At 33.7% G+C, this 22,824-nt stretch overlaps 1 protein-coding gene across 3 annotated transcripts; it reads left to right on the forward strand.

Moving 5' to 3' along the window:
* Positions 1 to 459: 459 nt before the first annotated feature.
* Positions 460 to 22,609, forward strand: MS3_00002738 (uncharacterized protein; the record flags this gene model as incomplete). 3 transcript variants are annotated; one of them, XM_051210362.1, is made up of 6 exons in its annotated part: positions 460 to 1,229; positions 5,364 to 5,533; positions 6,523 to 6,817; positions 9,695 to 9,953; positions 17,566 to 17,736; positions 21,081 to 22,609. In XM_051210362.1, 3 exons carry the CDS (start codon positions 745 to 747, stop codon positions 6,810 to 6,812), a joined length of 945 nt encoding a protein of 314 aa, XP_051070346.1. In that variant the 3' UTR covers positions 6,813 to 6,817; positions 9,695 to 9,953; positions 17,566 to 17,736; positions 21,081 to 22,609. The 3 variants fall into 3 exon arrangements, with proteins under 3 accessions (XP_051070346.1, XP_035588921.1, XP_051070347.1); XM_035733589.2 differs by lacking the exon at positions 21,081 to 22,609 and adding an exon at positions 19,337 to 19,985 and having other exon boundaries at positions 745 to 1,229; positions 6,523 to 6,808; XM_051210363.1 differs by lacking the exons at positions 460 to 1,229; positions 5,364 to 5,533; positions 6,523 to 6,817; positions 9,695 to 9,953; positions 21,081 to 22,609 and adding exons at positions 10,329 to 10,472; positions 19,337 to 19,985.
* Positions 22,610 to 22,824: the final 215 nt, after the last annotated feature.

The following is a 22,824-nucleotide window of genomic DNA, read 5'->3' on the forward strand; positions in this document are numbered from 1 at the left end:
TTAGTTCAGATCATGAGTCAATTGAAGCTAAACCACCATGGAAAACCTGGAAGCAATTCCAGGTTTGAAATCAGACTTTATAGTTCCTTCGTTTCTACACCAATCATTCACTGTTCTTGTTCTCTTCTTTTCGATCTTTCTTTTAATCTTCTGCCACGAAGTATTTCACCATTAATTAATGATACATACTACTTATATCTGTTGATATCAATAATATACATCACAATCTAATGAAATAAATTCATTAGGTTTTAATATAGATCATGTTATATCATTGTATTGAAGAGTTAAATTTTATTCATTTCTTTTGTATATATATATATATATATATATATATATATATATATATATACTTACCATTCTGATTAACAAGATCATACGACTAAGATGAAAAATAATATCGATTTCTTTTTGTTATCAATTAACTTAATTCTTATTTAAATTTTTATTTGACCCTAGTTAACGACCCACATTCAGATAAAAAATAATCCATTCAATGAAAGCAAAGATTCTTGTTAAGTTCATTAACAACAAAGAAATTAATTCCAGTTCCATTAGTGTATTCCAAAAAGCAGAATGTTAAAATTATCTCATTGATTGAATTATCTTATAAATACAACAATAATAAAACTCAAGTTAAATATGAGGAAATCAAATCTATATTTAAATGAATCTTCTCAAGATCAAATATTTAAAACAATAAACAAATAACTAAAACTTATATCATTCATTATAATATACAATATGGATGAATTATACTTAACTACAATTGATGTTGGACAATCTAATAAAGAATATCAAATTAAAACTGTCAATAGAATAGATAATAATCAATTAAATTTAGTAACTATGAATGAAATAAATCAATATCATTCAATGATATTTAATCCATATATACAATCAATCAATAAAGTAACCATATTGAATTTACAATACCCTAAAATACAAATACAGAAACGATTATTAAATATTTTACAAAATTTATTATTAATTTTCACCTTTTTACAATTTTGTATCATTATTTATTTAATTAATCAATATGATATATATTTAAGATTAAGATCACCATTAAATGATTTACCAAATTATACAGCTACACGAATACCATGGATACCTGAACAATATAAATTAAAAAATCAAATGAATATAATTTGGTGGTCAATTTGTATGATTTATATGCCATTAATGATAATATTTTGTAAATATTACTTAGAGTTTAATGAAAATGAGTAAGTAGTACTTTTCTTTTTTATCAACTTTTTATTGTATAAGTGGTGAGATTATAGTTTATGAATGAACCAATCAAATATAAGATAAAAGATCTTGGATTTTGATGTGAAATTCACTCATCCATTTGGTTAAATAGAGTTTTACGATTATAGCTGATGATGAAAACCATAAATATGATTCCAAACCTTAACCATCAACTGTAAATCATAATTCGAATTCCTCACACTGGTTTATAACCTTCATTTGATCCTAGTTATTAGGTAAACACTCGCAAGGTCAATTGAGTGTCACTCAAAGGTTGTCCATAAATTCTAGTCTAACCGTATAAGAATATCAACCACAAAAAAATTCTGTGAAATGGACAGTGAACATATTTGATAGTAATAATTTTTTTGATTGAGATCATGAACCGGTTGATATTAGACCACCATTGAAAACCTGGAAGCACTGGACGGCCGTCTCATCCTATTGTGGGACTCCTGAGCAGTGATCATCCACGGTCCCGCTCGCGGGATCCGGACCCAGGGCCTTCAGTCTCGCGCGCGAACGCCTAACCTACTGGACAACTGAGTCGGCATCCAATGGTGTTAATGTCTAACCTCAACCAATGGTGATCTTACATCAATCGGTTCATGATCTCAATCAAAAACTTAACAATCTCCACAACCCCTAAACTGATAGTGATAATTGTTAGATGCAAAATAAATATTCCCATAAATTGTTTTTTATTTATTCTCCATTGTATTTGAATTATTATTCTTAATGAAATATTGTTCAAGAGTTATGATTTCCAATGAGAAATTGAAATTATTATCACAAGAAACGATAGATATGTATGGGATTTTTTTATTTACTCAGTCAATAGTCACTCTAAAAACATGACAGTGTTCTTGATCCACGTGTACTTGGATTTTTTTTCTAAGAATATAATTTGTTAAGATTTATTGCAAGACATTTTAGTGTTCAATGGTAATACGAACAACAAAATCCAAAGCACATAGTGTGATATGTGCTACTGATGTCAACAGATATAAATAGTATATATGATCAGTTGAAGGTGAAATGCCTGCAGGAAGAAGACTGAGATCGAAGAGAAAATGATGAGATTAGGGAAACGAAAGAACAATGAAGTATTAGACGATTGATTGATATTTTGCAAATGAAGTATTTACTATATGGTTCTCAAATTTTAATAAGAGAATCTGTAATTTTGTATTCGAATGTATTTGGTTGTCCCTATTTGCGTTCTCGTTCACTACAACAGTACATTAAGACGGTCTGAACGTTTTCACAAGGAATATAAGAGTTAATGAAATATTTACGCATTAAAATAGTTTTCTATTTGGGAAGTATTGTATACGTTTTGTTCCATTTATTCACTTTGTGTTTGAAATAATTGAGATTGGTTAGAAATATTTTTCAGTAAATAGCAGTTTTGTCTATTAGCAAAATAGGACTTTTTAATTAAGTTGTATTAACTCTTAATATATGGTTAGCTCGAAGCATTATTTGTTTTCACAAAATAATGACTTATTAGATCTATTAAATAACGGTTCATGTGCATTGGTATTTGAATGTTCCCATTGATGTTTAGGACTGCATTTGATCAGTCTCTTATAGACATATGTGCATCCTGTGCGGACTGCCTCGATATTGCCTTAAATCACAAGCATTATAAGCAGAGATGGATAGGGGACTAGCAGTAGAATACATGACGCAGGTTTTGTCCTTTTTAGGACTCACTACCAAGATGTACCTGTTCAGGAGTGAACATCAACGCTAGTATGCAAATGAATCTAGCCGAAAAATCCCAGATAGAACGGAACACGTGTCCCGGATTCCACTGTTAACGACTTTCCACTCTTTCTTAGAATGCTTGTGAATTAAAGCAATATCGAGGCAATCCACACAGAATGCACATATGCCAATAAGAGACTGGTCAACTGTAGTCCTAAACATCAATGTGAAGAATCGAGTAAACAACACCAAGTGAATCTAAACTTCACCCGATTACACAAGCAGGTTGGCGATCACGATTCAGCGATCACAACAAACCGATGGTGTTTGAAGGAGACGGTACTGGGTTCGATTCTCAGAGTGGAAGCAAACCCCGGGATCCAGGCACACCCAGCTGATGAACCCCAAACGGAACGGAACGCGTGTCCTGGATTTCACTGCTAGCCACCATCTATCTTTGTCTCAAATTCTCAACATTGAGCTAGAACTTTTCCATGGGTAGCATTAGTACCTTTAATACTTCATATTTCCCTTGATGACGCAATTATTTCAATCCATTGACCAAACGATCTTCTCTATGTCAAGTGGACAAATCATTTAGTCAAAATGTGATATTATGTAATTTTACCAATAGCGTCCTATGATTTCATATTGATTAGAATGTAGACAACTCTTTCACGCACAAATTTCAAATAATAATGTAAATTCATGTGTAAATCTCCAATCGTTCGCTTCAAATGAATTCCGAGTCTTAGCAGGCATACATTGAGATAAAAACCTTTTTGTGGTTAACTTCTGGAGTTAGGTTATTTATCTAGTTGTACATAAAAAGTTATCTAGAACATAAAATGCATAGACTAATCTCATTGTTTTACATTGGAAAACTTAAGTTCAAAAGATAAAACCTGAGTAAGGTTAGAAATTATTTTCTTTTATTAAAAAAAATCATTATTTGAATCTTAACAAAAGTATAAGTGCTAATTGAAAAACTGATTATTGTAAGTTCAATCAGTGGACAAACCGATCTGTAAGCGTGATCTCATTGTTAATAAAATGAATTTACAAGCACCATATGGCTACGGTGATAACAGCACCATAATTGTTGCGATTCGTAAAGCTTCATTAATATATCATGTTATTATGCTCATATAACTAATCGAGTCTTATGAGTTGTCCTACTCATGTACACATTGACACTTTATTCTTAATTCTTTCGAATCAAATGCCTCTAATTGAATTTTATGATGTAAATGGGATAAATACGAAACTTCTAAAGGAGATGCATCTGACGCATGAAACAGACACTTCGTTAAAACCAAAGGCACTATTTGTTTCCAAATAATGATATTTATGAATACAATGACATTAATTTTAGATGTTCTAATAAGTTTTAGTAAAGTTGATTTACGAAAGTAAAGTAAATACTTGGTTATTAATAAGAGGAATGTTGTTCAAAAAGGTTGTACATTCTAGTTCAGTAACATTGATCATAACAACTGATTGTTAACAACCATCATTTACAAACGGATCTGTAGTCAGTGACTCATCTTTAAAATTATATGCTATGATAACGATCTATTATGATTTATTTTTTGCAAGGTTTAATTATTGTCCTTAGTAAGAAAGCTTCACAAGTAACCTTAAAGTATATCATTTCAAAGGTTTGTTTATAGACTTTTTCATAGATTCTAACACCGAATATCGTTATATAGGGTTGAGGTCAATCACCACTTCGCAGAGAGCACTATACATCTCTCTTTAACTGAAACCTTTATTGACAAAAACTAACTCTAAATTTAACAATCTTCACAATTCAAACATGTTAAAATATATAGTGTCAGTTACTATGTTAAGCCCATATACCTTATTCTAGCTTTCGGACATCCCATTCTATTCATTCTAATTGAGCCATACTTTGACCTTGTTATTTATTCGCTTATCAATCTAGACTGTTTTTATATGAGCGTATATGTGTGTGCCCTTCTTATTCCATTAATCACATGTCTGTAGCTTTATTTTGTCTGACTATAAATATTGAGTAACGCTTGACTAAAATGGAGTTGGCTTCCCAGCCATCTTCCCTGCGTGTCATTTTGTTCTGCTCTGTTTCATTCGCTTCATATACAAAATATATGTATTCTCAAGTCAATTCTCGTTATTCGACTTATTTAATTCTGTTATTGGATAACGTGATTTAAGTCGACGATTATATACGAGAATAGGCGATAACAAACATTCGTACGCTCTAAATGGAGTCGAGAACTACGGGCCACAAAAAATACGGCATTCACTTATTGTATGCTTTATTCATTTAATAAAGTGTTAACCTTTAGAAACTGCTTTAAACATGTAATACTCACTTTTAATATCGCTTAATGTACACTTTTTTTTTCTAGACTTAACAAAGAAAAGGATAAATGGATAATGAAAGGAGATATACGAGAATCCCAGTCAGAACAATCTTATAAGAAGATAGTATGTGGTAAAAAATTTCGTCAACTCATACCAGTCTTTTGTTTTACGACAAGTACATTTTTATGGTTATTCTATCTCATAGGTTTTTATAGTAAGTTAATAAACATTAGTATCAGTAGAGATTTTGTGGAGATTGTAGTAATTTCAATAGTTCAGATCATGAGTCAATTGAAGCTAGACCACCATGGAAAACTTGGAAACACTGGACGGCTGTTTCGTCTTATTGTGGGACTCCCCAGCAGTTGACTCATGACCTCAACTAATAGACATTAATTATTCCATAATTTACTATTAGCAAGTAATTATATTAATAGTATTGGTTTGTACATTAACTTATCAGTGACAAATTAAGAACAAAGATGGGATGTTACCTAATCAATTACACATAAATGTAGTCAGGAAAACAACAAAAACAAAACAAAAGATTAAGAATGATTTCCTATTGTGTATTAACATAACTTAGGTTTGTATGGAATAATGGAGGCAATAGATGAACATCGCTGAATTAAACCTTTTTAAGAGAATATATCCTTTGGAATCAGTCTCTACAGTCACTTATTGATTGTTAATTTAGATTAATTGAGCATTTAAGAATAAGTTCTAAGGTTGTCTGTAAATACAGAAGATTTGTAATTTAAATTTACCACATAATGAAAATATTGATCGAGTTTACATAACGATAGACCCTACAAGACATAAAATAAGCTACATTAAGTAAGCCTTACTGATTATTTTTATGAACTGCTTGAAGTTAGACATTAACATCATTGGATGACAGCTCAGTGTTCTAAGCAACTGCGCGCGAAACGGATAGGTCCTAGGTTCGAGTCCTGCGGATGGGATCGTGGATGCGTACTTTTGAGGAGTACTATACTATGACCAAACGACCGTTCAATGCTTTCAAGTTTTTTTTATATTGGTCTAACTGTAATTGACTCATGATATCAAATTCTATCTATAACTAAAAAGTTCATTTTCTAATAGATTCACTATTAAAATGTATAAGAATTCTAGAATCATTAAATTTTAACTTTTTGATTTAATTGATGAATAATTTCCTATGTATCTTTCTTTTACAAGACTGTTTATATTTTATCCATTACAATTATTGGCGCAAAGTTATACATAATTGGCTTTATCAATTACATAGTTTCTATTTATTAAATTTAAATGAATCATCTAATGAAATCTCACAAATATCATCACTAAAAACGCATCATCTACTAGATGATGGTGAAAATTCATTTTTGATCATTGATATTATTCAAAATATGTTTGAATGTTGTGGAATTGATAAAGGGTATATGGATTGGATATCTAATCATATGAAAAGACCATATTTACATACTTATCAAAATTTGATGAGGTAAGATTGGTAAGTTTATAAACTTTTTAATTAAGTAACTATCAACTAATCATTTTACTTTAAGCACATAAGTCAGATCAGTCGAATTAGAGATGGAACGTTTTGGTTAGTATCTTTAAAATAACAAGAAAAAAACCTTAACGATAATTGGTAACCTACGTTACATTCGATCACAGTGACATGGAAAATTTATATTATTATTATTATTATTATTACTATTATTAATGACTTTATTCAATATAGAATTCTCAGCACAAGGTATTTCAACAAGTTGCTTTTACAAAGAAAAAACAAAAAGAAGAAAAGAAGAAGGTAAAAAAAATCTGAAAAACTACACAACTTTCCAAATTACAGACATGTTATGGGTGCAGGTTATTGACCGGGTTAACTTTAACACCTTGTTCGTCACAGAGTTTATTTGCTAGGTAAGGTATTATAGAACTATTATACTTTTGCTTGCATGAATGGGATTTAATGTAATTACGTCTCATTCTACCAAAATATATACTAGGAGAAAGATATGAGTGAAGGGGATGGTTAGTATCTGATAAAATGACACCTGCTAGGAGTTTGCATGGCTTTAGATGTCTATCCACAACCATATTAATTATGACCTCGAAAGACTCACCACACACCTAGTTAACTGCCTTCAGCACTCTACGCGATACAGCAAAATCTTTTCTCAAAAACTCGAGAAAGTATGATGGAAAACAGTAAAGAATAATAGGTAATATACAAGAATTGACAAATTGTAAGAGTAAATGACGAATAATCCCAAGAGCATACAATCTCTTCATGTAGTAAGTCAGACGGAAAACTTTCTTTGGTAACAGTAAAACGTGAGAAAACCAAGAGAGATCAAAGGAAAAGGTACCACCAAGATAATTGACCTTCGACACTGTTTATGAAAGAGCCAGTGTCATGTTTTGTATTATATTAATAGATTACTAAAACTTTCTTTTTCTGAATTGTCATGAAATATGGTAAATTAAACCTACATACTGTGTTCCATTTACTAACTAGTTAGATTAAGTCTTTAGTTTTATGTTAGATATTAATATTTCAAATGTCAGTCATTCACTCTTTCTTAAATCTACATATATTCAATATGTTTAAGGCTTTTAATTGTGTTTAATTATGAATAAAAGTATAGTAATACGGACAAGCCTTAAAAAAGAACAATAACAAATTTTCAGCTCATTTCTAGCCCACCGGAAAATAGCTTTTATTAATGGATAGTTTACAGAAAAAGCAATAAACTTGAAAAGTAGAAGCAGATTTTATACTACCTTAACAGATTATTCTGGTTGTAAATCGAAACACCTATGAAATATAAACTTATTCTAATGGACGTAAATATTCTTTCTTCGAGAATTCTTAAAACGGTTCAAACAGATTTTATAGAGTCTCTACCTTGTCCTTGGTTAGAGTTAGGTATTTAGGGTTAAGATTGATAGTTTATGGTCAGGGGTAATCATCCATAAATGAGTTTAGTTATAATGTAAAAATGGCCATATGAATGAATGACTTTTGCACAAAAATATTAGAGGAGCTATCTGATTATTACCTTCATAAAATAAAACCCTAATAGGCTAAGGCTTGTTTCAGAATTAAGTAATTTTTTATTAAGACTTAGAGATAGTGTCAATCTAGCTATTATATATAGTTCAGTTTTTATTAAGATTACGAACCGAATAATTTTACATCAGCATTGGAAACTTGGCAACACTGGACAGGCGCTTCGTCCTAGTATGAAACTACTCAAGAGTGTGTATCCACAACGTCATACGTGGGATTCGGACCCAGGAACTTCGATCTTGCGCGAACTCTTAACCTCTAGACCACTGGACCGGCATCCAACGGTGTTAATGTCTGATTTCAATCAATCTACGGTATTGCGCTACAATCTTCCATTGTCTTCGGTAGGTAACTACCTCACACTCAACACTGTTGAAATCCACTGTTCACGACTACTCACTGGAACTCCGAGAACTACTCCTCGAAGTTATTCACTAGTGAGTACACGATCTCAATGAAAACTCAACAATCTCCACAACCTTATACGGATATAAGTTTGATACGTTTAGTACTATCATTTCCACTCTATTGTTGGAAAAAACCATTTTTCCCTGTTATATTAAATGTTTTAACAATATACAAAAGTATTTTTACTGTTTATTTAACATGTTTAAATTTCACGGAAAAGCCTAAGAGTTATATACTCTATTTCCATTCGATCATCCCTATACTACACTTACACATGATATTGTTTCTTCACTTCAAACATTTTTCAATTACTATCAAACAGTTTATGGGGCAGTTACTAAAATTAAAACAAATTACTTTTCATACATTTTTTTCAAAAGTTACCAAGTGAAATATTAAAACACTAATCATGTACTTTCGTTAGATTTGCAAGGATACCCAATAGTATGAGTAATGTGAGTATAAAAATATTTCCCCTAGATTGTGTTTGTATTGTGAAATGTCGGATCATATTTCGCATTACAAATAAATTAAGCTGAATATGTTTAATTGATATTTGGTGGTACAAATGATATCCAAGGATTATTGTTCATAGGTACTTGCTTACTTACTTACGCCTGTTACCCCTCGTGGAGGAGCATAGGTCTTCAACCAGCATTCTTCATCAAACTTTGTATTGGACAATCCTTTACAATTTTTTCCGGTTGCTATTCATTCTTTTCAGGCTTTCCATGGTGGTCTAGCTTCATTTGACTCATGATCTGAACTATTGAAATTACTAAAATCTCCACAAAACCCTTTCTGACACGTTGAACTACTTTCACTATTGTTTTATTAATCATTTGATTTTTTAAAGTCAAAAGAAATTCAATGTGCTTTTTTTTAATTTTTCTTTATCAGAAATGTAAATGATTCCCATGAAGCAAATTATCCCATTGAAATAATAACGAATACTAGTGTACCATTTAGTTGTTATAAAAGAATCAAATATAGTTTAGGCAGAAACAATATACTACTTACTAATCGTAATAATATTAGTTTAGTTAGTGGTAATGAATTATTTCATAATAAAGGATGTGTTGAACCAATTTTATACTTTCTTACATCGAAATGGATGAAATTACAAATGTTATGCCTGCTAATAATTATACTCACAATGGTAAGTTATTACATTACAACTAGTGTAATAATCCTTTATGAAGTGAATATTTTTGAAACTATGATATATCATGTTTACAATTGTGATAATAATAATAATAATCATAGTGGTTATGGTAACAACAACGGAAATGAGACTAATAAGGACAATTAAAGAGGTTCAGTTCATTAATTATCTAAAAATTAGAAAACCCACCTTTACTTTCACAATGTTTCAGAGTTCTTTAGTATATACTAGTGAATGATTTCACAGCATTAGGTATAAACTTTCTTTTCCTGAATAATGTTGCTTATAGTTATTTCATTCAGTAATCTTGATAACTGTTATATCTATAAGAGGTAATGTAAGATGTGATCGATAAACGAACCAACCAATAATAAAGGGAAACGCCCACCACCACATTAACTCCCTTTGACCTTGTACGACTGTATCTTTTTATTAGCCAATCACAGTTTAATGTTCATTGTAAAACAATATTTGCTTGTTGGCTCATTCTTCCTATTCTCTGGCTACCGTTCGGTATGTTATTTGTCTCTTTTTTCCTGTATTAATAGACTGTACTGTTCGTTTGCACACTAACGATGTTAATTTATGTTTTAGAAACAGATAAAGTTTATCAAGCCAAATAGCTTACTTGTTCTGACTTTGGCTAGACCAAGACTCTGTACTCGACGGTCTAGGGATTAGCTTCGAGTTGAATCTGTAGGAAATTGCTTCCTACAAAGTTTTGAACGGTATCTCATCAAAGTTTCGTACACTGGGTACCTTTAGATGTCTATGGAGAGTCGTAAAACTGATCATATTCCTGAATTGTCTCCTCATTATTCAGAAACCCATAGTGATGACCAGCTCGGAGGAAATACCTACCGAATGGATCCCTTGTTAGAGTTAGAATTAGCTAAAGTACGTTTAGCTCAGACAGAAAAAGAAATCGAGCTAGAACGGTTACGCCAAAAAGGAAAAGAACATTATGATCAAGTTATGGTTGACAAGGCGATGACGTATGAGTCTACATCTGTCGTTGATGTTCCTCATAGAAAAGACTGGGTAACAATGATGTCTAGAGCTTTAGACCTACCAAAGAAAGAGATTATAAGGTTTGATGGTAACCCTATGAACTATTGGAGCTTCATACGGAATTTTGAGGACTGTTTTGACGAGAGCATTGGGTTCCGATCTAGGTTAAACTATTTGATCCAGTACTGTGATGGTGAAGCTAAAAACACTATTGTTCATTGCGCATTGCTTGAACCAGAAGAAGGCTATCGTAAAGCACTAGAACTTCTCGAGGAAGCATTTGGTCAGAAGCATATAGTAGCTCATGCATTTATTGATAAGATGCTGAACATCCCTGCCATTAAAGGGACCGATCCATATAATTTAAGAAGGTTGTCTCGTGAGATGCATATTTGTGAGCTAACACTCACGCAGATGAACTATGTATCTGATCTTAATTCTACAAAGACTATCGAATGCATGTTTTTAAAACTCCCGTTACACCTGCAAAGAGAATGGGTTAAAGTTGCGTGTAGAATTCTTAAGACAGGTAGAGAACCTTCATTCAAGGACCTTTGTGAATTTGTGAAAGAGCAGTCAGACATTGCTAATACTAGGTACGGCTTACTTGTCAACCGCGGTAGTAATAGTGGCAATAAAGATGTTGGTGTTTTAAAAAGGAAAATTAGTACAGATTACAATTCAGCAAGAATATCTTATGCGAGTGCTAGTGATGATAACGCTCTCTTACGCAGTTCATCTTGTTTGGAGTGCTCCAGTAATCATTCTTTAGATCAATGTCAGAAATTTAAAGACAAGAAGGTTAGAGAAAGGAAGGAATTCGTTCTTAGACACAAGTTGTGTAATGTATGCCTGAAGGCAAACCACGTAGCAAAAACTGTCGATCGCCGAGATCGTGTGCTGTCGAAGGGTGTGGCTGGAGACACCATACCTTGTTACACGAGTTGCGGGAAGAACCAAGGAATACTAATATTGATGCACACATTAACACCCAGCTATGTACGGAGAAAAGTGTTGAGCGTGTACAGAAACAAGCAGCATTCGCAATAGTGCCTGTACTGGTAAGAAATGGAGAAAAGGTAGCACAGACTTGCGCCTTCTTAGATAGTGGGTCGGATGCCTCGCTTATTACAGAAGATCTAGCTAAAAGGTTGAATTTAGAAGGAGAGCCTAAGACGATTTCGTTGAAAACGTTGGATAACTATTCCACAATTCAGTGTAAAGAGGTCCAACTAGAGGTTTCCTCCTTAGACTCGTCTTCGTCATTTAGGATCCCAAACGTATGGACAGTCGAGAGATTACCTATGTTGCGCAGGACGGTACCAACGACGTCCCAAATGAAATCCTGGACGCATTTAAAAGACACAAGTTTTCCTAGAGTAGAGGATGAGAATGTCAAACTGTTGATCGGGTGCAACGCACCGAGTGTACACGAAATGAAAGAGTTAAGAACTGGAAAGTCGAATGAACCATTCGCCGTGAAGACTCCGTTAGGTTGGACGCTGTTCGGTTCCTATAGGAAACCTTGTGAAAGCAATTGTGCACTCAACCACCTCTCAGCTAAAGAGGAATTAGAGGATAAGTTCGAACAGTTGTACCCAACTGAATTCAAAGATCCATTTAGTCGTACTATATCGATGTCTGTAGAAGATCGTATAGCACTCAGTGCTATATCAAATTCAGTACAAAGGTTAAACGGGCACTATCAAATAGCTCTACCTTGGAGGCACAACCACGAGTTACCTAATAACAGAGAATTAGCAGAACGTAGACTTAGCTGTTTGAAAGGTAGACTTATTCGGGATAAGAAGTTGTTCCAAGACTATGTAGACTCCAAGACTCGGTATGTAGAACGAGATTACGCTGAAAAGGTAAACGATAACCACTCTGATGGGCGAATTTGGTATCTTCCTCACCATCCAGTCTTCCACCCCAAGAAACCTAACAAGCTAAGAATAGTGTTCGATTGTGCAGCTCAGTATGCTGGAACGTCTTTAAATAAGAGCCTTTATTCTGGGCCTGATTTAGTCAATAACCTAGTAGACGTTTTCACCAGGTTCCGGCAACGACCAGTAGGTCTTACAGCGGACATTGAAGCCATGTTCCATCAAGTAATAGTTCCGCCGCATGATCGAGATGTTCTTAGATATTTGTCGTGGCCAGGTGGAGACTTAGAAAAGGAACCCGGGATCTATAGAATGAAAGTTCATCTGTTCGGGGCAACTTCATCGCCATGTTGCGCCACCTTTGCTTTACAGAAAACGATTTCTGATAATAAAGATAAATTTCCCAGGGCTGTTACGCAAGCAGCTAAAGAACAGTTTTATGTGGATGATTTATTGATAAGTGTGGATACCATTGAAGAAGCCAAACGGACATATTCGCACTTTAAAAGACTCCTAAGTTTGGGAGGATTTAACTTAACTAAATGGACTAGTAATAGCGTTGAAGTGCTGGAGTTCATTCCAGAAGGAGACCGTGCTGAGGGAAGCATTACTGTCTGTGAGTCCAGTGAGACAAGTAAACGAACTCTCGGAATAGAGTGGAACGTCCGAACAGACGAGTTATGTTTCAAAGTTCACGAATTTCACGGAAATCCCACCAGAAGGAATGTTTTATCGTATGTAGCATCTATCTTTGATCCAATTGGGTTTGTGGCCCCAGTAATATTGCCGGCTAAAGTGATCTTACAAGATACTTGTCGTCAGAAACTAGACTGGGATGCCGAGTTACCCATAGATTGTCAAACAAAGTGGAATAATTGGTGTAGACATATAAAAGGGTTAGACCACTTAAGGATACCAAGGTGTTTGAAACCAGGGTTTGAACCATCATCTGCGCAAATTCATCGTTTTGCCGACGCCTCCGAGTTTGCGTATGGTGTTGTTGCGTATATTCGTTACGAAAGTGTTTCTGGTCAGATTCATTGTTCATTCCTGCTAGCTAAGTCTAGGGTTGCTCCTCTAAAGCTTGTTACTATACCCAGAATGGAATTAACGGCCTGTGTTCTGTGTGCTAAGATTGGAAGGCACGTAAGGGAACAGTTAAGTATCCCCATTTCGTCAGTCATTTATTGGACCGATTCGACAGTTGTGCTTCATTGCATAAAAAATACGACTAAAAGGTTTGAAAGGTTTGTGAGTAACAGGTTAGAAACTATACACGAGTTGTCTACGCCGAGCCAATGGAGATATGTGAAAGGTAAATTGAATCCTGTAGATCACGCGTCTCGTGGATTATCACTAAATGATAAGGCTAAGGTAAGAGAGTGGTTACAAGGGCCGAGATTCTTGTGGGAGGAAGAAAATAAGTGGCCTAACCTAGAAAAGATTGAGAACACTATAGCCCATGTATTGACAGAGGATTTCGAACTTCCAAGACACGATGATGAGTTCCTAGATCGATTTCGTACGTGCAAGTCGTGGTCCAGACTTCTAAGGGTATTTTCATACTGCAGACGGCTTATCAATAATATGTTAAACAAGAGGAACGGAAATCGTCTAACCTTAGGCGAGCTAAGTGCTGAGGATATCGAAAATTCGAAGAGTGACATAATTAAACTAGTCCAAAGTATCGCGTACCCGGCCGAAAAAGAATTCTAAACAGCGCACCGTTGACGCTCGGAGAAAACGCTTTTAGACAGCAAAAAGGTCAAGAAGCAATGGACGAGGTGAACAGGAGAAGAAAATTAATTCGTCAAAGTTCTATAAGAAATCTCAACCCCTTTATGTTTGAAGGCAAAATCCACGTGGGAGGACGTTTGCAGTTATCATGTTTACCCTTTGAAACCAAATATCCGATTATTCTTCCTAATAATCATTTTGTTACAGATATGATTATAATGCGTTATCATGTGATTAACGCACATGTTGGAGTTACTCAAACTCTGAGTAGTATTCGTGAGGAGTATTGGATTGTTAGAGGATATTCTACTGTTCGGAAGGTTCTAAAACGATGCTATTTATGTAGAAGACTTTATCCTAAACCATGTTCCCAACTAATGGCACCGTTGCCGGAATACCGAGTAGAGACTCATTCGCCACCCTTTAGTCAAGTAGGTGTGGATTATTTCGGACCGTTCTATGCCAAGCGTGGTAGAGTTGTCGAGAAACGTTATGGCTGTTTATTCACCTGCTTATCTATTAGAGCCGTTCACATCGAAATGGCCTATTCTTTAGATACGGATTCATTTCTATGCGCATTAACGAGATTTATTGCCAGAAGAGGATGTCCAAAGCGTATTTTTAGTGATAACGGCACAAACTTCCGAGGTGCAGATGCCAGTTTGAGACAGATTATACGTTCCTGGAATACTAATAAAATAGAAAACCACCTTAAAGAACGAGAATGTGAGTGGCGTTTTAACCCACCTAGAGCAAGTCATCGAGGTGGTGTGTGGGAACGCATTATAAGATCAATTAGAAGAATCTTAAGAGTGCTTTTATTCCAAAACGTGTTGACCGATGAAACTCTGCAAACCTTCTTAACTGAGGCGGAACGGATACTGAATGACAGACCTCTGGTTAAGATGACAGATGACCCTGGTACCCTAGAAGCTCTTACTCCGAACAAGTTGTTGTTGATTCATAAAAAATTATCATTCAACGATGCTTCGGTGGATAAGACGTTATTATACAACAAAAGATGGAAAGAAGCTCAAAGACTAACCGCAGCATTCTGGAATAGATGGATAAAAGAATATTTACCGACTCTTCAAGCAAGAGACAAATGGTTGGACGTACACAAGAACTTACAACCGGGTGACTTAGTCCTCGTTAGTAACGTCGAAATGAATAGAGGTCTATGGCCTAAGGCTATAGTCGAGCAAGTAAGCTATGGCCCGGACGGACGAGTCCGCACGGCAAAGTTGAGAACTTCAAACGAAGAAATCGTCAGAGATGTGCGAAGCCTATGCTTGCTGGGAGAAGCCGGTTGTCTGAAAGCGACGACGGCCCTGGACAATGGACGTGGTGCGCGTTTCGGGGGGAGTGTAAGATGTGATCGATAAACGAACCAACCAATAATAAAGGGAAACGCCCACCACCACATTAACTCCCTTTGACCTTGTACGACTGTATCTTTTATTAGCCAATCACAGTTTAATGTTCATTGTAAAACAATATTTGCTTGTTGGCTCATTCTTCCTATTCTCTGGCTACCGTTCGGTATGTTATTTGTCTCTTTTTTCCTGTATTAATAGACTGTACTGTTCGTTTGCACACTAACGATGTTAATTTATGTTTTAGAAACAGATAAAGTTTATCAAGCCAAATAGCTTACTTGTTCTGACTTTGGCTAGACCAAGACTCTGTACTCGACGGTCTAGGGATTAGCTTCGAGTTGAATCTGTAGGAAATTGCTTCCTACAGGTAATTTTTGAAACAGGAAACACTCTCCTAATATGTAAAACTCAAAGAAGAAGATAAAATCAATAGTTCATGAAATATGTCAACTATTTTAACCAATTACACTCATTTATGTGTCGATTTTATTGATGCTTGGTTATTAGTTAACAATCAGATACAGAGGAAATGAAAAAGTAGATAATACACAGAATCAATTATGCAAAACGCATATTAGATGCCATTTTAACTTATACAATTGCATGTTCATATTTGATAACATAGAACAATTAAATGCTACCTGATAATCAATTTTGTAATGACAGTCAGTTGAAATGAACATTCCTAAATATTCAAATACATACCAACTAGAATCTGAAGACCTAAGCCCTAATCTGTTTAAGTTTTAAATATTATGTTATTTTGTTGTTGAACTTTCTACTACATTTAAAATGATGGGCTTAAATGTTATGAACATGATTGATAAACATTCGAGATTTAAAACATTCAACTTTGAACACTGTAAACCTTCGATATGCAAACCAGTAGACTTTCAATCCTAGATATTAATCAAATTATATGCATCGTAATGTACCAAATATTCACTGAATAATAATCAATATTGTATTTTCTATTTCTTGGTTCCAGTTGCAGTCCGTAGATTAAGTTCCGATTCGCTCACTACATGAAGTTACATCGAGATACACTTTGAAATTAGGTGGTTAAATACAATCAAGTAAAATTTTCTGTATTTAGATTACATTTATTTGCATGGTATATTGTAATTTTGGTTGAACTGACGACCCCTAATCACCTAGTCTTCCAATCAATAATGTTACTATTAAGGTTTAAATGTTAACAACTACTCCCCTTAACAACTTGAAGATTTAAACCTTTCTACCAGTTGCCACAAGACATATGACATAGACTATCCTTGTTGTATACAGCTGATAAGATATCGCAAACATATAATGTATTCATATTATTCTACAGCATTTGTTGTTTCGACTTTATTTAAATCCTTGTTAAAGTCAGATTTTTGTTTGGTAATATTCATTCGAAGTAGATCAAAAATTAATAACCACTTACAGAGATGCTATTACCTTAATGATTATTTAAGTAACTTATTATAGATATTCATTCAATTTCATCCATATAAAGTATAGATTGAACCATTAAAATACATTCAAAATTTTTTCTTTAGCTAATTTTAACACGAATATATAAGTAGTATTCAACTTTTTATTTTTAAGATTCCTCAAATAATCGTGATGTTGGCAAATATTCAAATGGAAGAATTATGGAAAGAATTAAAAACACTAGTGAATACAATTATAAACATTACAAAGAATGGAATAGTGAAATTTATAGAAATAACGAAAACTGGAATATCTCGATTAAAAAGATTTTTTCTCGTACATATTGTAGGTTTAAGTTGGGTTTTAACACTATGATATATATTCATTTCATAAAGTTGTTTACTAATAATCTGATTTATTTACAGTTTTTAACCTTTATTCAAACTAAGCAAAGATGGATAGTGGGTAGCAGTAGAATCCAGAACCCGCGTTTCGTCCTATTTGGGATTCGTCAGCTGGATGTAATCGTATCCCGGATTTGATGTGTCCTCTAAGACTCGAACTCAGTACTGTTCGCTTCAAACACCATTGCGTTATTTACTTAACTGCTGAGTCCTGATAGTCACTAGCTTATGAAATGGGGTGAAGTGTAAATTCATTTTGGATTGTTTTTTGTGAATCTTCTTATTAATTTTTAGAGCTGCTACTGATCAGTCTCTTATTGGTACATGTGCATTCTGGTTATTTCTACGACAATATGTTCACATAATCTAAAGTATAAACTAATTAAATTTCACTTTTAGTTCATTTTTAAAGAGTTCCTAAAAATCAACAGTTGCTGAATTGAATATTGTGTGCGTGATAGAAGAAATAATATAATACAATGAATACTTAGTTGAATACTTAATCGTGTTGAAATGTTTTCATTTTTCCATACAACAGTGACTTAAAATCATTTTTGTTCACTTGTAGCTCATCTTTCTGATCACTGTCCTGATCTATGACTTTCTTCATAGTGTTTACATTACTTTAGTACTATGTACTAGATAACTTTGTCTTACTTTTCTTAATGCAGTTCAAAATGGTAATTTTGATTTCTTTTTATAAATTTCATGTGCTAGTTTCAGTTAAGATAAGAGTGAAAACCAGGTAGCATTAGATAGTGGTTTCGTCTCAGTATGGGGCTCTTCGACAGTTCACACCAACAATTCCGCTAGAGATCACACTCAGTACTTCCATATCTTACAGTATGGACTTAATCATTAAAAAATACCAGGTTAATGATCAGTTTTCAGCTTCAAGCTATGACTAATATCATTTATGAATTTAAACTATCTTTACAAACTCCATTGCCGAAAATGATACAAAATTATTTTCCCTAAAAGTTATCTGCTTATTTTACCTATATAAAATTAGTTGTTATAATTAGAAGCCATGATTAGTCATTTTTAACTGTTGAAATTGAGATATACATTACTGATGTTATCAAATGAAAGTCAGGCAATATTTAAAAATGACTCCGTTTAACGCAGAAATCTTACTTCCAGTATCACAAAAGCTCATAACTTCGTTCTACTCATTAACTAGAAATAAACCGTTGTTCAGTACTTCCTTGATTTCTATTGATTCACCAGTTAATGTTAGTTATTTTTTTAAACCTATCTTCTGAGTTCAGCTTTCAAAAATCTAGTATAGAATGTACTTGTCTAACTACAAATAATTTCGTTCATGACAGTTTTTGGCATTTTTGATATTTTATGATAACTGAATATAAATGTTTCCAATTGTGCACTACAATTTTCTAACTTTTCGTAAATAATCAGTAGTATTGTGATGTGTGCTACTTAGATTATTTACAATAAATTAACTCTTCAAAACACTCAGTGCATATAAATACTTCCCCCCTCTAACATAATATTTACTATTTTTCACTTACCATTCATAGTTTAACATAAAAAATTATGAAGGATACTTTGAAAAATTATTAGAATCAAATGAAACATTTCACTGCAAACAATTAACTAGACATGAATTAGGTGCTGTTAATCAAGAAATAAAACTCATTGAAACTACACTTCAAAAATCTCCATCGATATTAGACCAAAATTCTAATCAAGAACAACAACAACAGAGTCAACAGATCAAACGATCAACTAGACCAGGACAAAAACGAAATTATTACCAGCTAATAAATCAACAACAAGAACAACAACGACAGCAACAAAAACACCGGCAGTACTCAGTGAAATATGCTTCACATGAAAAGTCGATTATATTTACAAATTTAAATAGAATTCCTGTAAATAAATTACATAAATCATATGTACATATTAGATCTAATGGAAAATTAGATAAAGTCAATTCACATTTAAATGAACGACCAATATGGAAATATACTTATAAAGTATAATAATAAAAGCTTTGCATGGGAACTTATAATTCCTACAAACTATCAATGACAATAGTGAAAATGATATCTCTAGAAGAGATATAATTAACACTAATAAATAACAATGCTATCATTCTATTTTGAATTGAATAAAAGCAAAATGTTTATGTAAAATGTGTTCCACATTCAATTCAATGAATATTACAATTATCTTTTCTGAGTTTTCTTATGTTCTCAAAAATATGAAGAGCTTATTGATAATAAGAAACATTGAAAACCATAAGTGAGAATGGGGGCTAGCAATGAAATCCAGGACGCACGTTTCGTCCTATTTGGGAATCATCAGCTGGATATACCTGCAAGCAAAACGATACCAAGTGAATTTAAATTCACCCCATTGCACAAGCAAGTTGCTATCAGGACTCAGCAGCTAAGTGGGTAACGCGATGGTGTTTGAAGCGAATGGTACTGTGTTCGAGTCTCAGAGTGAGCATCAACTCTGAGATGCAGGTACATCCAGCTGTGTATTAAAAAAATGAGATAACTATATACATTGTTAAGAAGAATACAATTTTCTTACACATGTTAGTAATATATTTGTTAGTAATATACTTGCTATCAAGTTCAATTAAAGTAATAAGTAAGACTACCAAGTACAAATAAGTGTAAGCGACAGAAATGTCAAATAAAGCACACAATTACTAGTGAGCAAATATTAGAATATAAATGACTTAAAGTCCATAATGATTGTATGAAGATGAATGAAAACTTATCGTTAATTTTAAACACAAAATATTAATTTATTTTAGTTTTCTAATTGAAAAATGAGTGAATTGTGTACAGCTTAATTTTGTAAATAGAAGAAAGCATCTGTTTGAGTGTTTTAAGCCAATAAATCCTTCCATCAGATCTCGTTGTCTCATTATTAAGTGAAAACTGTCAAGAATTCTTCAAGTGAAAATAGTCTAGTCGGGAACTGTCACTAGGTGATTCCAATTACTTTCTCATACTGTTACTTTGAACAAATACACGAGTGCACTTGTGCAGTATTTTTTCGAATGAATATGTACTTTGTACACAACTGCACTCTCTATTCGTAGTTCTGCTACAGGACAATCGTGATAGGATACATACTCGTGAGCTAGCATCACATTCGATTCTCAATGTACAACATCTGTGTAGTACCAAGCAGTTTTTTGTTCATTAAACGAGTGAATATTGCATATAAGAGCACAATTTTTACCAGGAATCTTATTTCAAGCTCTAACTTTAACCCCATTTTCTCTTTTCATCCGGCAAGTTCGATACAGCACAGTGACGTGTTCACAGAAGACCTAGGGAGACAGTTTGGATGGTTAAAATGAGGACCTCAGTAAAAACTACATATTTGTGTACTGGACTGACACATTAAATGAACGGAAGAATTTTTGATGACAGACATTGAACTTTTATCGAACACTGGAAAAGGATGGTTATCCTCACACGGACATTCACGTGCATCCAACAGGTGACGGCCCATTTGTGTTTTGAGTAAAACCAGGAACTTCATCTCAAACAATGAGTTCAATATTACCATTGGATAAGCTTACTCGCTATGAAACTCTGTTACTGCCTCTCCAGCTCAGTTGGTCTCAAATCCTTCATATATTGATTTACTTGACGCAGCCTTTCATGTGTATCAACCTAGATCTAATCAGATGAAAGTAATCACTTGACAAACTTGGAGATGTCAACAATCTGAATAATTACCTGTGGTATTTGTACGAATTAGTGATTTCCTTTAACTTGATTGCCCGTAGATTACGAATTTAAAATATCCATTTGTGTTCATATAGTTCTACCTGCCTCAGATTGCACTATTTCGGGAATTTTTATTTAGCATACTAATTCGAATACTTCTAATTGCCATAGTACCACAGTTATCAGTTACTTATCCGAGTGTTTTGTATTTCAAACATGACTGTTATTATCTTTACATGCCTTAATATTGATAATAAAATGCAGTCTCTTGAATCGGAGTTAAATTCACATACCATCTCCCTGAAACAAGATTTTGAACAATATTCAGTACTAGATTGAATTTGAGGAATTATGTTGTCTACCAAAACAAAAAGCTCCTAGACAATGGACCCTTGCCTATTGTCGTTGTAGCAGGGATTTATATCACCATATCCAATGTCTAAAAATACTTTATCTGTCTTTTAAGCTTCAACGTCTTCCAGTGAGATAGATCTTGCCCATTTTGTGTATTGACCAAATAATTTTAAACGTTGAGTAAAGTTAATTGCTAAAGGTGATGGTCTGACTGCGTGGACGTGAATTTTGTCTGACTTACAACAGATATTATGAATGTGTTTAGGAAAAAAGTGTGAGATCGAAATTATGACTTACAACAACTGTTTATTGACTGTTGTCGAAGGTAGCGTTCTTGGCCAAAAACGTACTTTGATAGGAGACGTTGAAAACATCTATGATCTCCTCCAAAACATTTCATCAATCTCCCTATCACCTTGATGTTGTTTCTCTATTTTTGAGTAACCCATATCAACTGATACAAGAAAATCTGTAGTGACTCACTTCTATCACGAGAACACGACTGGTTTAATAAAAACAATTATTATTATAACCAACTGTACCAGTGTTTGTTTTAATGTGCTTTTGTTTAACTGTGCTAATTATAGCCATTTTGTCCTTCCATTACCTTCTATTATTGTTTCGCGGTTTTTGGTACTGTTCGCATGTACTCCTTTCTCCTGCTTCCACTTGTGCCGTTCCTTGCCACGATCTTGTTATTCGTTCGATACCACGAGATCGCCAACGAAATAAACCTGGTTACGTTCGACCTTCGCCTTCTGATTTACTTGGCACGTGTTTCTTGGTAGCGGTGTTCATAGTCAATCTCGACTCGACACCACGCTACAAATCCATGTTATGTTTTGACAGTGCATTTGCAGTGTAATTTTAACTTCTAATACTTGTATATCAATAGCAATTGAATAATTTCACAGTGGTCAGGTACCGTGAGTTGGTTTGTGTTGTTGAGT

This window comes from Schistosoma haematobium, chromosome ZW (assembly GCF_000699445.3).
Source record: "Schistosoma haematobium chromosome ZW, whole genome shotgun sequence".
Lineage (NCBI taxonomy): Eukaryota > Metazoa > Platyhelminthes > Trematoda > Strigeidida > Schistosomatidae > Schistosoma > Schistosoma haematobium.